Source organism: Streptopelia decaocto (assembly GCF_964273445.1).
Source record: "Streptopelia decaocto genome assembly, chromosome: 2".
Lineage (NCBI taxonomy): Eukaryota > Metazoa > Chordata > Aves > Columbiformes > Columbidae > Streptopelia > Streptopelia decaocto.
Window position 1 is genome coordinate 100,363,975 of NC_138655.1, and position 14,086 is coordinate 100,378,060.

At 39.7% G+C, this 14,086-nt stretch overlaps 1 protein-coding gene across 4 annotated transcripts in view; it reads right to left on the bottom strand.

Moving 5' to 3' along the window:
• Positions 1–14,086, bottom strand: part of COL15A1 (collagen type XV alpha 1 chain) — a 134,032-nt gene that overhangs the window by 72,917 nt on the left and 47,029 nt on the right. For 3 of the 4 annotated variants that reach the window (XM_082044083.1, XM_082044081.1, XM_082044080.1), the window contains exons 6-10: positions 10,548–10,674; positions 7,212–7,330; positions 4,108–4,236; positions 3,490–3,516; positions 645–707 (exon numbers count right to left, since the gene is read on the bottom strand). In XM_082044083.1, the coding sequence (XP_081900209.1) occupies positions 645–707; positions 3,490–3,516; positions 4,108–4,236; positions 7,212–7,330; positions 10,548–10,674 (465 nt within the window). The remainder of the gene's footprint in view (positions 1–644; positions 708–3,489; positions 3,517–4,107; positions 4,237–7,211; positions 7,331–10,547; positions 10,675–14,086) is intronic. The other variant, XM_082044082.1, reaches the window with a different exon arrangement.

The following is a 14,086-nucleotide window of genomic DNA, read 5'->3' on the forward strand; positions in this document are numbered from 1 at the left end:
CAGGCGGGTTTTGAATGTCTCCAGTGAAGGAGACTCCACAACCCCCCTGGGCAGCCTGTTCCAGTGCTCTGTCACCCTCACTGAGAGGAAGTTTTTTCTCAAATTTAAGTGGAATCTCTTGTGTTCCAGCTTGATCCCATTACCCCTTGTCCTATCATTGCTTGCCACTGAGAAGAGCCTGGCTCTGTCCTCCTGGCACTCACCCTTTATATATTTATAAACATTAATAAGGTCACCCCTCAGTCTCCTCTTCTCCAAACTAAAGAGACCCAGCTCCCTCAGCCTTTCTTCATAAGAGAGATGCTCCAGTCCCTTAATCATCTTTGTTGCCCTACACTGGACTCTCTCCAGCAGTTTCCTGTCCTTCTTGAACTGAGGGGCCCAGAACTGGACACAATATTCTAGATGGGGTCTCACCAGGGCGGAGTAGACGGGAAGGAGGACCTCTCTCGATCTACTAACCACCCCCCTTCTAATACACCCCAGGATGCCATTGGCCTTCCTGGCCACAAGGGCACAGTGCTGGCTCATGGTCATCCTGTTGTCCACCAGGACCCCCATGTCCCTTTTTGTCTCAGAGTGTACCAAATTACCACATGTCCAAGTGTAAAAGGTTGATTGCCAGTTATTAACAGGACACATACCTTTACACCTTTTAGGCCTGCTTTTCCTTTCAGTCCTGGCAACCCCTGAGGTCCATCTTTACCCTAAAAGGAAATATTTTTTTTTTTTTAATTAGATATTAGCTTTTATTCAGGCTAAACAGGCTGTACACTTAGCAGCAGCGGCTGGACTTAACTGTGCTAGACTCTAACTCTTGTTTTGTGCAGTGGGAGCAGATATGGGACTTACACCTCTATGCAGCTGGCAGTGCACAGAATGTGTCTCTCATCACATCTACTCTGCCCACAACAAAGTGGTAGTCAAGTCTGTTTGGGGAGTACAGACAGAAATGCTCAGCAGTCTGCATTTAGATTTGACAGGAGGCCAACTAGACCACACATTACTGATGACAAATATTTTGAAAACTACAGTGTTCCAGTAGAACAAATAGTGACAGCTGTCTGCAAAGTCCTCTTCAAATGTTCTATCTCTTAGACATTTACTTATCTAAGGAGATAAGAAAGTCTTCATTTATTCCAAAGTTGCTGAATATGCTTGCAGCAGGTAAATTCCAGGCTGGAATTCTGTCTCCTCCCTAACAACTTTCAAACTATGAAAAAATGGACACTTGGAAAAAATCTACTTTTAATTTCATACAGAAGTGACAGTCAACAGAGAATAGTGAGATATTAATATATTTGCAACATGCTACTGCTAACTGCTGCCCTGCTGCCCTGCCCTCCCCATTGGCATTATCTTGTTCCCATCTTCTACTGAAATCCTGTTTGACTTGACCCGCTGAATATATTCAGTTCCTACCAAATAGGATGCTTCCTGAGGACATGCATCTGACAGGGAATATGTGGTACTACATGCATTTCACCCCATTTTCCATTCTAGACTTCACCAGTCAAATTAATCCCAAACAACCTTTGAGTTCATCTAATCTACACGTAACATTCATATACTCTTCCTATGTGATTCTGTGATTCTGTGATTGGCTAGAAAGAACTCCCAGCAGCTTTATAGTCGGTGATTTTATAAAGTGATGTTATTTATTAGTTCAGTTAGGACACTGGGGAAAAAAAAAAAAAAAACAACAACACAACACACAAAACAACAACAACAACAACACAAAAAAAAGAACAAACAAACAAAAAACAAACACAGAAGGTAAATTAATTCTCTTTTCCTTAATGGCATTTTGGTAATCTGGACAGCTGTGACTACGGAGCCTACTGCTCAAGTTTCAAGGGTATACCAATTTTAGAAATCGGTTATATAAACACATTAGGGAAAAAAAATGCACCTGTAAGACTAAACTTTTTTTTTCTCCTGTTATTATTTTTCTTGCAGAGTAACTAGTACCGAGTTTATAGACAGGTGGCAAACACACCACCAACATAAATATGGGGCATAGTTGTTTTATTGCTGAGTGAAGCCACAACAATCCAATGGTAAAGTCTCATAGGGACATGCGAGATCAGAACCCAGCTGCACAGGGACAAAAGACTATCTATAAAAATACAGGACAATTGTTCATTTCACAACATATAACAAAATGCCTGTGATAGGAAGTAGGATTGTTTGACAAGTATTTGTTTACAAGGACAAAACAATTGGTTTTGAAGCTTTTGAATTACAGTTGAAGAGTTTTCTATTCAAGATTTCCCCATTATTTTGGTTCCATAGAATTTTCTTTAAAAATGTTCAGCTTGAAAGCAGTCAGACTTCTGTTAATACAGAAAATTTAAATCTCTTATCCATTAACACCCCAATGGCACATAACTTGAGTTTATCTTAAATATTTGCAAAACCAGCTACATTTCTCTGAACATACCAATGCATGCAGGCAGCATTCATGCAGGAGCTGAATAATGCATCCTATGAGTGACTATTGAATTATTTATTTAATACCTTAAAACATATACCTTTTATTTGTGGTTCACTTGCAGGTGGCAGGAATGTAGAGGAGGTTCACAGCAGTGGTGGGTGACAGTATACAATGGAGGAACAGGCATGATAATGATGAGAGCCTCTAGGTGGAAAGGTCTTGGAGAGGGGAAAGGTGCACAAAGTGGCAGCAACAGATAATGAGGACACAATAAGCCAGGTGGTAAAGCATCAACAGAGGACAGATACGCAAGAGCAACTGAGACACTCATGGAATATGACAACTAGGGATTTGGTATTGTGTGCATTGCTGGGCAATACCTCACCACATGTGCAATACATGTGCAATCTGTCAGTGGCTCATGGTGAACTGACCTACGGATGGGAGTCATTTGGAGAAGGGAAGAAGGAATATTACAGGAAGAAGACAGCAAATGTGACTGAAGAGAGGGTAAAATAGAGGAACACAGAGAAAGGAAAGCAGGAAGAATGAAGCAGAAGGTACAGCTGAATTACTGCACAAGAGTTAAGGGGTGAGAGGTACATCTGAAAATTTAATAGCAGCTGGAGTTAGGAGCAGAAAACATGACAGCATGTGTCTATGAAGGGTCAATGAAGTGCGTTGGCTTGCCCTGGAAGAGGTCTGGGTCTGAGTATGTCCCCTTTTTGAAGTTTCTCCCAGCTAAAAAGCCAGCCTTACAACCTCACAAGAGCTGGACTCCTTATACAGCTCTTTATGGCATGACATGCCTCTTTCATTGCAACTGGGAAATAATGAATTGCTCTTAGAAACCTGGGTCCTGCTCTCTCAGCAACCTGAGGAAGTCAACTACAACACCAGAGCTGCCTTCTAAAGAGGGCACATGGAGAAAGCACTTAACTGCTTAAGCTTCAAAATAGCTGATTGTCTCATTTAAAAAAAAAAAAAAAAAAAAAAAAAAAGAGTTGGGTTTTTTCTTCAGTTAACCAAAGTATGTATAAAAGAGTACTTACAGGTAACCCATTTTTGCCAGGAACACCCTAAAATAAAACATCTTTATTAGAAAAGCAAATAAAACATTGTAACAAAGAAGCAACAAAAAAGCAATTAACTATAGCTTGATGCATCACACAGTGACAACATAAGAAATCAGAATGGTAACAAATGGTAACAAATACTGTGTCACAGTGTGATCTGTTTTGCACCTCTGATTAACTGGATACACTTGTGCTGATAGTTCAGAAGGATAAGAAGTGTGAAACATCCTGGATATACAGAAGCCATTGAGCATATGAGTTCTAAAGTCCAGCAGTTTTGAACGTGACAGCTGGGAGTGTGGTGCAGCACTGTAAAGGCTGCCCAAAGAGTTCGTGGCATAACCACTTCAAGAATGTTAGCAATATTGGCACATCAGTTGTTTGCCTTGTCAGGCCCTTGTATATCTCTTGGCACATGCAAAGCAGATATGACACTCTTGAATTGATTTGGTGGGACTTAAACCCCGTCTTGTAGAAGTACACCTGATGACAGTGTGTGAGGCTGTAGAGTTTCAGCCCTTTATGCATGTGTGATGAATTACTATTACCCTTTCTAAAATACATGCGTGCTTTCAATAGACAGAAAATACTCACAGGCTGACCATGTTGTCCAGGTTTCCCTGGAGGTCCAGGAGGTCCTTGGTCTTTTTTCTGTGTGTCTTCCACTTCTGGCATTCTTGGAGATCCTGTCGGCCCATCCTCTCCTTCTTGACCTTTCTGGCCCTGAGTAATTAAAACATGAAATATGAAAAATGTGTTGCATTACTTTCCCCATTTTTCACTCTCTTTTCCCCTATCTTTTCCCTCTCTCCTAGAATTCCTACTTCATTCAATGCAGTCAGAAACATTTTAAGCAACATACAAACAGTATACTCCGTTCAGCAAAGACAGTCCATATTAGAGATTATTCATATAAGTACAAATAAATTGCTTGTTGAGGTCGATAAAAAAAAAGAGGGCTGGTTACTTAGATGTAAAAATCATGATCTGATTTCATATCTACACAAATCTGCACAGCCTAAATCAATAATGCATGTCTGAAAAAGACCAGTTGCACAAAGTCTGTCTGGGAAAAAATAGCAGAAGTTAGATGTTTAAGAATGCTTTAGCTGACTCCCCTGGGATATATAACTCTTATAAAAGAAAGCTACATATCCAGCTTGGTTAAAAAGGAAAGTGAGAGAAGGTGAAATGGGGAAACTGATAGCAAAGAGTAAAAATGGGCAACAAGCAAGAGCAAAAAATTGCTAAGCATCAGTATTTGGTCAAAAGAAAGTAAGAATAATAAAAATAATTTAAATACAGCAGGAACAAAATACACCCTTTTAGTGGTGAAGCCTGGACATTAACATATATGTAAATTAAAATCCAGTGTACAGGATGGAACGACTAAGTCATTTTTGTATCATATTTTGAAACAAGTATTATGATTTACTCACACTTTATAGCAGCAATGAAATATTTTGTGTTCCATTAATAGCTAATGAAATCAGGAGGGATGTAATATAGTGACTATCCAAGCATTTTAAATTTAGCAGCATGACAGCTTTCAGCAAAGGATCTGTTAGCTGATTTTTTAAAGATCTTTCTGGGTTTTGTCATTAGGGAAGTTCCTAAAGACCAGAGATCTTTTAATCTGGTCTCATTGGAAATTTTTTTCCCATCTGGAAAGTGTTAGAAGAGAACTAATTAACTAAGCTGTGAGTAAGGTCATAACCTGAGTGCGATAACAGGATTGTTGATATAGGTTGTTAGAGCACCAAAGGAGCTAGTGGATGTTATGGCAGGACCCCTCTCAATCATCTGCCAGAGATCTTGGGGGTCTGCAGAGGTCCTTGCTGACTGTCAGCTAGCCAATGTTATTCCAATCTACAAAAAAGGCATGAGGGAAGACCCAGGGAACTACAGACCTGCTAGTCTAACCTCAGTTCCTGGAAAAGTTGATGAGAAGATTATACTTCGTACTATTGAAACACATTTAAAGAATAATGCAATCATCAGGCACACTCAGCATGGGTTCACAAAGGAGGTCCTGTTTAACTAATTTGGTTTCTATGATATGGTTACCAGCCTAGTAGGTGAAGGGAAGGTAACGAATGTAGTTTTTCTGGATTTTAGTAAAGCTTTTTATACTATCCCTCACAGCATTCTTCTGGAAAAGCTGTCCAGCTCTGGGATCAGCAGGATCATGATGCGCTGAGTGAAGAACTATCTGAACAGCAGAGCTCGAAGGGGTGTAGTGAATGAGGCTACATCTGGATGGTGAGCAGTCACCAGAAGTGTTCCTCAAAGTTTAGTTCTAGGGCCAGTTCTGTTCGATACATTTATCAATGATCTGGAAGCAGAGGTTGAATACACCCTTAGCAAGTTTGCTGTTGATACCAAACTGGGAGCTGCTCTTGACTCTTTTGAGGGACAAGAGACCTGGCAGAAGGATCTAGACAGATTGGGGCATTGGGCTATGATTAATGGTCAAAATGTCAGATTCTGCACCTAGGAAGAATGCTGGGCAAATATCTTAACTAGGAGAGGAGAGGCTTGAGAGCAGCCCTGCAGAAAGGGACCTGGAGATGCTGGTTGACAGTGGGCTAAATAATAGTCAGCAACATTGGCCTTCACAGCCAAGACAAAAAAATGCATCCTGGGCTGTGTTAGCAGAATATAACCAGTTGATCAAAAGATTTGATTATCCCCCTGTATTCAGCATTGGTGCAACCTCACCCTCACCTGCAGTTCTGGACCCCAGAATTTAAGAAGGATGTTAAGGTACAGGAATGCATCCAGAGGAGAGCAACAAAGCTGGTGAAAGCATCTTTTTATTGTAAACGCCAGGAAAACTGATGGTTACTTTTTAAATGTATTTTCCATCTCTGGGTGTTAGCATATGCAGCTGTCAGGAGGCAGCATAGACTTCTTTCTTAAAGAATAACTAGGAGCCGCAGACATTTTTTCGGTGCAATCCATGCAGTCATTCCTTGCCAAGACATGGAATATAGGATCAACATCTCAGGTGGTAATTCAAGTAAAATATAGTTTATAAAAGGATAATTTGCATAAACTATAAATTATCAGATTAGTCTGCAGGCAACTAAGGACAGTCAGTAATACATACTTTAGGTATGGATTCCTCCAAAGTTTACTGTGTTTTAGTGTTGATATTCTGTTTGGATCACCTGATAATGAAGCACTGTGATAATGAAATGCTTCTTTGCACTTGCTACTTCACACAGAAGCACCTGGTGAGCACTCAAATGCTGTAATTTTAAATCTTTTAATATGCCACACTTCTGAGAAGGAAGCAGGACTTTCACTTGCAAAAGTTAGTGTAAGACCAAGATGTCTGCTTTTAGGGAATAAAAATCGTGGGTTTTTTGATGAGGATTTATGTTGGTTATTTTTTTTGTTTCTCACTTTGTTAAATACAATGTGAAAAAATGCAAAACTGAAAGAACAAGTTCGTTTTGTTAGTCAAAATCTAAAAATTATTTCAATGGTTATAGACTCAAACATCCACATAGTGTCACTGCTTTTCAGTCTGATGTCATGAGAGGACATTCAAGAATTTAAAAAGTAACTTCTGTTTTGGCATGCTGCTAAGATGGAATAAAGGCACCAACTCAGAAAAGCACTTAAAATTCATGTGTTTTCCTGCTCTTCTGACAAAAAGATAAGGTATATGATAAACCTGTTGTACAGACCTCCTCTCTGCTTACTCCTGGCAAAACAGTAGCACCAGAGCCATCTTCTTCTCTTGAGATTTTCTGTATGACAGTGGTAGACTCACTATTGCTTTGTTCGGTTTTCATGACAGCTGATTCTAAATAAAATAATGACTTATTAATGAGACACAACAAAGTAAAGCCCACCCAGAAGTATTTATAAGATCACAGACGCTGCAAGTTTTATGAAAAAGGAAAATATTTAGATTATGACAAAATACATCCCAAAGATGAATATTAGTCATTTTCTAACTGAAAATTTTAAAAGGAAAGAAAAAAGAGAAAATTGAGAGTAAAATTATAACGCAAATTCAAAGGACAAAAACTGTATTGCATCATCTTCTTCATCTCAAGCTCTAGTCTAATTGTTGTCTATTTTTCAGCTATATAGCATAAAACGTAAGAAGCATGTAGAAGAAGTATGTATGAAATTTAAATAGAAACATTGTCTTTGGCCTTATTGAGATAACTGCCTTTAGTTTTTGTTTTCTAGGAGTGTACTGTGCACTGAAATTGTCTCACTGGTGGAGGACTGGATTCCTCAGTGCATTATGCCCTTCTGTTATTACTTTCCTGCCTGCACTTGCATCTAAAACATCCCATTGTTGCATTAGGCAGATTTACGTCCTTTGCAGGAAACGTAAGTAGGGCATAGTTGTTTATTCAGTGATGGTGTTGAGTTTTCCATGAAAGATTGTGTTCCATGATAACGGAACGTCATAAAACTAAATACCTATCTTAAATTCATTTTAAAAGTGCCACAAGACTTTAGAGCCAGTACCACTATTTGCAGAGGTATGTCTCAAGAAGTGTCATGCTTCTTACTGACCTGAGCAGAATGAAGAGGATTTTTCTCCTTTCATTCCCTCTGGCTAACACTTGCACTTCACTGTAGTGTTGGAGAGTATCACAGCAGCAGCTCTTCAGGTCAACTGCTTAATTTTATCCTTTCTTTTTTTTTTTTTTTTTTTTTTTTTTAATTTTAGATTTTAAAATTGTCCTGGTTTTGGATGGGATAGAGTTAATTTTCTTCCTAGTAGCTGGTATAGTGCTGTGTTTTGGATTTAGTATGAGATGTTTCAGTTGTTGCTAAGTAGCACTTACACTAAGTCAAGGACTTTTCAGCTTTCCATTCTCTGCCAGTGAGGAGGTGCACAGGAAGTGAGGAGGGGACACAGCCAGGACAGCTGACCCAAACTGGCCAAAGGGATATTTCATATCAAATGGCATCATGCTCAGTATATAAACTGGAGGGAGTTGGCCGATGGGAATAGCAACCACTGCTTGCAAACTGGCTGAGTATCAGTTGACAAGTGGTGAGTAATTGCATTGTGCATCACTTGTTTTATGTATTCTATTATTATTGTTTTTGTTTTCTATCCTATTAAACTGTCTTTATCTTAGCCCATGAGGTTTACCTTTTGTCCAATTCTCTCCCCGATCCCAGTGTGGGATGTGTTAGAGAACAGCTGTGTGGTGTTTAGCTGCCTCCGGGGTCAAACCACACAGTCCTTTCAGCACTCAATGTGGGGCTTAAAGTGTGGAGATAAGGACAGATCTGCCCAGAATGTGTTAAAACAAATTCATTCTTTATATGTATATTTGTATATATATATGTAATATTTATTATGTTAGTCTAATAGTTGTTTGTTACAATACTGTTTTATTTGTTCTCAGGGTTGTGTTATGCAACACCCTGCTTGCAGTGTCTGTTTCCTACAGTGCTGTTTATCACCTCCAAGAGCTGGATCCAGGTTACTGTTTTGTTGTACTGTGTAACTCTGACTTATGATACGATAAAGTTATTGTTTGTGAGACTAATGTGGTATAAGTACCCAGCATTTCCATCATGTCTGTACTTCGGGAGCGTCGAGTGGAAACTATTAATAATTACATTCTTTACTCCTCAAGAGACCCAATCTATGTGAGAGCTGGGAAGGGGCAGGGATGGGACACTTTCCCTTGCTCCTTCAGCTTCCTCTTCTCTTTCAGACTAGTTAGAATAGCTCTTGAGAATTTTGAATATCCTTGGGATGTTCAAGCCAGCATACTCCTATTGCTATGTCTCCTGAATGTGTTTCAGGCCAGGTTTATAGTTACACAAATATTTAAAAATACCACCCAGAGATCTGCCCTGAGGCTGGATAGTTATGACTCACAGGGTGTATGGGATAGTATGGGCAAGTTTCTAGGACAGTGGGTGCCTCCAGTCTCTTGGAACTTCACTTCTGAACAAGTGCAGAATCCTGAAAAACTAGTAAAAAATTTGGAAGAAGTATGCTGTCACTCCGGCAACTCCAGAGAGACACAAATCACTGCAATGTGCTGGGGCCTGGCCCGTGCCTACTGAGCCTAGTTCAACACCACTCTGTACCCTCAAGGGGAAGAGAAGGCCTCTGGATCTGATGACAAAATGACAGGCACTGTGGCCGCTCCAACCCCTGCAACAAGCAGGTATATCAGATCCACGAGTATAAGGCTCTAGTAGACACTAGTGCACAATGTAATCTAATGCAATCAAACTGTGAAAATGCAGAACCTTTCTGTATTTCTGAAGTGACTGTGGGATCCCAACAGCTAACCTTATTGCAGGCTGAAGTAAGTCTGACTGGGATTGAGTAGCAAAAGTACCCCATTGTGACTGGCCCTGAGGGCCCATGCATCCTTGGCATAGACTGCCTCAGTAGAGGGTATTTCGAGGACCTGAAAGAGTACTGGTGGGCTTTTGGTATAGTTACCTTGGACACAGAGAAAATTAAACAGCTGTTCACCTTACCTGGTCTCTCGGAGGACCTTTCTGTTGTGGCGTTGCTGAGGGTTGAAGAACAGCAGGTGCTGATTGCTACCACAACAGGGCACTGGCAGCAATATTGCACCAAGTGAGAATCTCTGATTCCCATCTGTGAATTGATTTGTCAATAGGGGAGGCAAGAAGAGATCAGCAAGACTTGCTCACCCTTTAATAATCCTATATGGCCAATGTGAAAATCTAATGGAGAGTGGAAATCAACAGTAGACTATCATGGCCTGAATGAAGCCATGCTGCTACTGAATGTTGCCATACTACTACTGAATGCTGCCATGCTGGACATTCTAGAACTTCAATAGGAACTGGAGTCAAAGACAGTCATGTGGTATGCCACAGCTGATATCTCTAATCCATTTTCCTCAATTCCTCGGGCAGCAGAATGGCAACACTGAAAATATGACAGCAGATTTTCATATACAGGGCAATGACAGACTCAGACCTAGCAAACGTAAATTATCCCCCTCCCCCCCCCAAAAAAAAGAAAAAGAGACAGAGAGAGTCAGTGCCTTGTTCTTTAGGTTTAGCTCCTTCAGAGGTTTCTTCTGATCTGTGATTTCCAGAGGAATCATTTTCTTCCAAATAAGACAGCACAGCTGCGGGGGCTTCCACAGGCTCAGCCAATGTATCTTCAGGCTAAAAAACCCCATCAAATCCCAAAGAACTTTTTAGAGAAAACACTTGTCACATATTTTAAAGCAAGAATCAGTGGATTAGCTTCCTCAAAGAATAGTAATCAGAACTACCACATTTATGAAGCAAAACGGATATCCAGAACATTCCCAGCTAATATCTTGCCAGTATTTGTCCTTATCCTTATGCTGCCCTTAGAAACATTAACTGTCATTGCTATCATAAAAACCAAAATTTATTAATGGCTAATATATATACCTTCTTTTATTTATAAGTTTCAAATTTATTTCACTTTCTATTTCATTTTTCCTCTTTACAGTACACATCTAGTTTCTGCTTATCAGCAGATGTCATACTAATTTGGTCAAGCTCTTGAGAAATATTAGCACAATACCCTTGAACTTCATTCCTCTAAAACAAGTGATGTACACTTGACAAACCCATAGAGAGAGAGAAAAATGCAAGGAACGTCAAGTTATTGCAGGTCTAACAGCCTAGAGCTGGTTGATATCCACCCTTCCCCATGCTAGCTGTGGGTGGGCAAGAATTGGTGATATCGATAACCTGTTATCAGCTGCATGCAGGAATGTAAAAAGTCTACTCTCTACTGGAATTAGAGACCCAGAGAAGTTCTGTCTCAGTGTAGTGAGGAGATTAATTCATGCAAACCTCCATTTGCAATTTAAATAAAATTTAAAAATTATTAAGTTTCCATGGTAACCTGGAGAAAACTTAATGGGCAAAATGGGAAAATAGGGCTTGCTAAAAGAGTTCCTGAGTTGTCAGAAAAAGGAAGAGAGGTAACATCATTGGCATTATTTTTATCCCACTGTTTTTGTATCCTTATGAATACGCCAGCATGAACCTCATGAAACTCAGCAAGAACAAACACAAAGTCCTGCACCTGGGAAGAAAGAACCCCTTGCAATGACACAGGCTGGGGACAGACAAACTGGCAAGCAGCTCTGCAGAAAATGACCTGGGGATCTTGGTGGACATCAAGCTGAATATGAAGCAGCAGCATGCCCTGGCATCAAAGAAAGCTGTGTTAACAGGAATTTGGACTACAGAGGTCTAGGGAAGTGATTATCCCCATTTATTCATCACTTATTAGACAACATCTAGAATACTGTGCCTGGTTTGGTCCCCTATTACAAGACAGATGTCAATAAATTAGAGTGAGCTTAGTAAATAGCTTACAAGGCAGACAAGTGCTGGAGCACTTGTCCTGTGAAGAAAGGATGAAGGAACTAGTCTTCTTCAGCCCTGAGAAGAGAAAGCTTATGGAAGACCTAGTGGCAACCTACCAATACCTACACAGGGTTCATCAAACTTCGTAGTGGTGGTTGTCAGTAGGACAAGTGACAATGGGCATTAAGTTGAAAAAAGAGATGTTCTGACTGGATATAAGGAGAAACATTTTCACCAATTAAGATAGAGCTGCATTGAAACAGGCTGTACAGTGAGGTTCTTGTAATCTACATCCTCAGATATTTCAAAGACCAAATTGGAAAAAGCTCTGAAATGTGTGATCTGACCTGAATGATGACCCTATTTTGAGCAGAAGCTTGAACTAGGTGACCTTCCTTCCAATCCAAAATATTCAATGATGTTTGATTGTATTTTAATTATTGTTAGTTCATAAAGGTGTAAGGTTAATGAAACAAAATGGTTGGTACTGTTCCTGGAAAAAAAAATCAAACCCTGCACTGCAACACACATGAAATACCTTGAACATTTGTGAACCAACAATGAAAATTGTTGTTCCCTACTTTTCCTTTTTGGCAGTGCCTTTCTGACGTACAGAGTAGTTCAGGGTATATTTTTATGAAGATCCCTACAGATAAGACATGACAAGGACAGTTTTTGGCTGAATAATCAATTAGCACGGAATCCATAGGAAAATTCTTCATGAAGAGTCACCTCTTTCTACAAATGTTAAGTGCACGTTTTTTGCTGAGTCTCTGAGGACTTTTTTGCTGATTCACAAGGCCCATTAGATGGAAATATTCTGAAATAGTCCAAAGAATGCTAACCATTCCTATTGAACAGAACTGAACAACTCAGCAAAAAAAATGCAAGTTAGAATATGCACCATCCACATTGCTAAGTGCCTTTATTCACAGATTTCATTTTCAAGTATAACCTTTGACTTGTTTCATTCCAGCTCATCATAGCAATTTACTTCAAAGCACTGATTTAGAGAGTTTGTTCAGCTATTTTTCAGAGTAGAAGATGCTATAAATAAAAACTTTCTCAGAAACATCTGTCAGTGACTGTACTGATTGTCAAAATGCCATTTGTTTCCCTGTATTGTCTAGTATTTCTCAAGAATAAACCCATTAAAACTCCATGGGCAGTCAGTCTTGAAGGCATACAAATCCTGTTGAGTCATTTAGACATTTCTAATTTGGCAATAGCATTAAATATTTTGCTAAAGGAAACTACATATTTATTGTCATGCTGATATGGCCTTTTGAAGTCTCCAATCATTTTAGAAAAAATATGTGTGTGATCCAATGAAATACTTTCACATGAAGTTCTTGCATTTTGAAGAAAATAGTCATTTACTGGCCTTTCAGACTTACAAGATATGCTGAGATTATGCTGAGAAACAATATTCTTGTGTGCTGTTTGTAGCTGAGATAAGTTTAATTTTCTTCATAGTGGCTAGTACAAGGCTATGTTGGAGATTTGTGCTGAGAACAGTGTTGATAATACAGGGATGTTTTAGCTATTGCTGAGCAGTGCTTAGACAGTGTCAACGCCTTTTGTGCTCCTCGCACCACCCCACCAGCAAGAAGGCTGGGGTTGCACAAGAAGTTGAGAGAGGACACAGACGGGACAGCTGACCACAGTTGACCAAAGGGATATTCCACACCATATGATGTCATGCTCAGCATATCAAGATAGAGAAATAAGAAGGAAGGTGGGACATTCTGAGTGATGGTGTTTGTCTTTCCCAAGTAACTATTACGTGTGGTGGAGCCCAGCTTTCCTGGAGATGGCTGAACACCTGCCTGCTCTGCTCATGGGAAGTATTTTGCTTTGCCTATTCCATAACCTATTAAACTGTCTTTATCTCAACGCCTGAGTTTTCTCACTTTCACCCTTCTGATTCTCTCCTCCATCCCACCAGAGGGGAGCAAATGAGAAGCTGCAGGGTGCCTGGTTGCTGGCTAGGGTTAAACCATGACACCTTGCAGAACAAATAAAAGCCAAAACTCCTACTATTTCTCTACGTAACTTTAAACAGTGTTGTAATTGTGAAGATTGTTAATCAGAAACTTAAAGGAATAGCTAAAAGAATTCATTTTTTTCTGGATAGACTACAGAAGTTAGACATCTTTCCTGAATTAGCTGCAGTTGTATCCAAATGAGAAAAATGAAAAACACAACAAGATTTCTTGGGTTA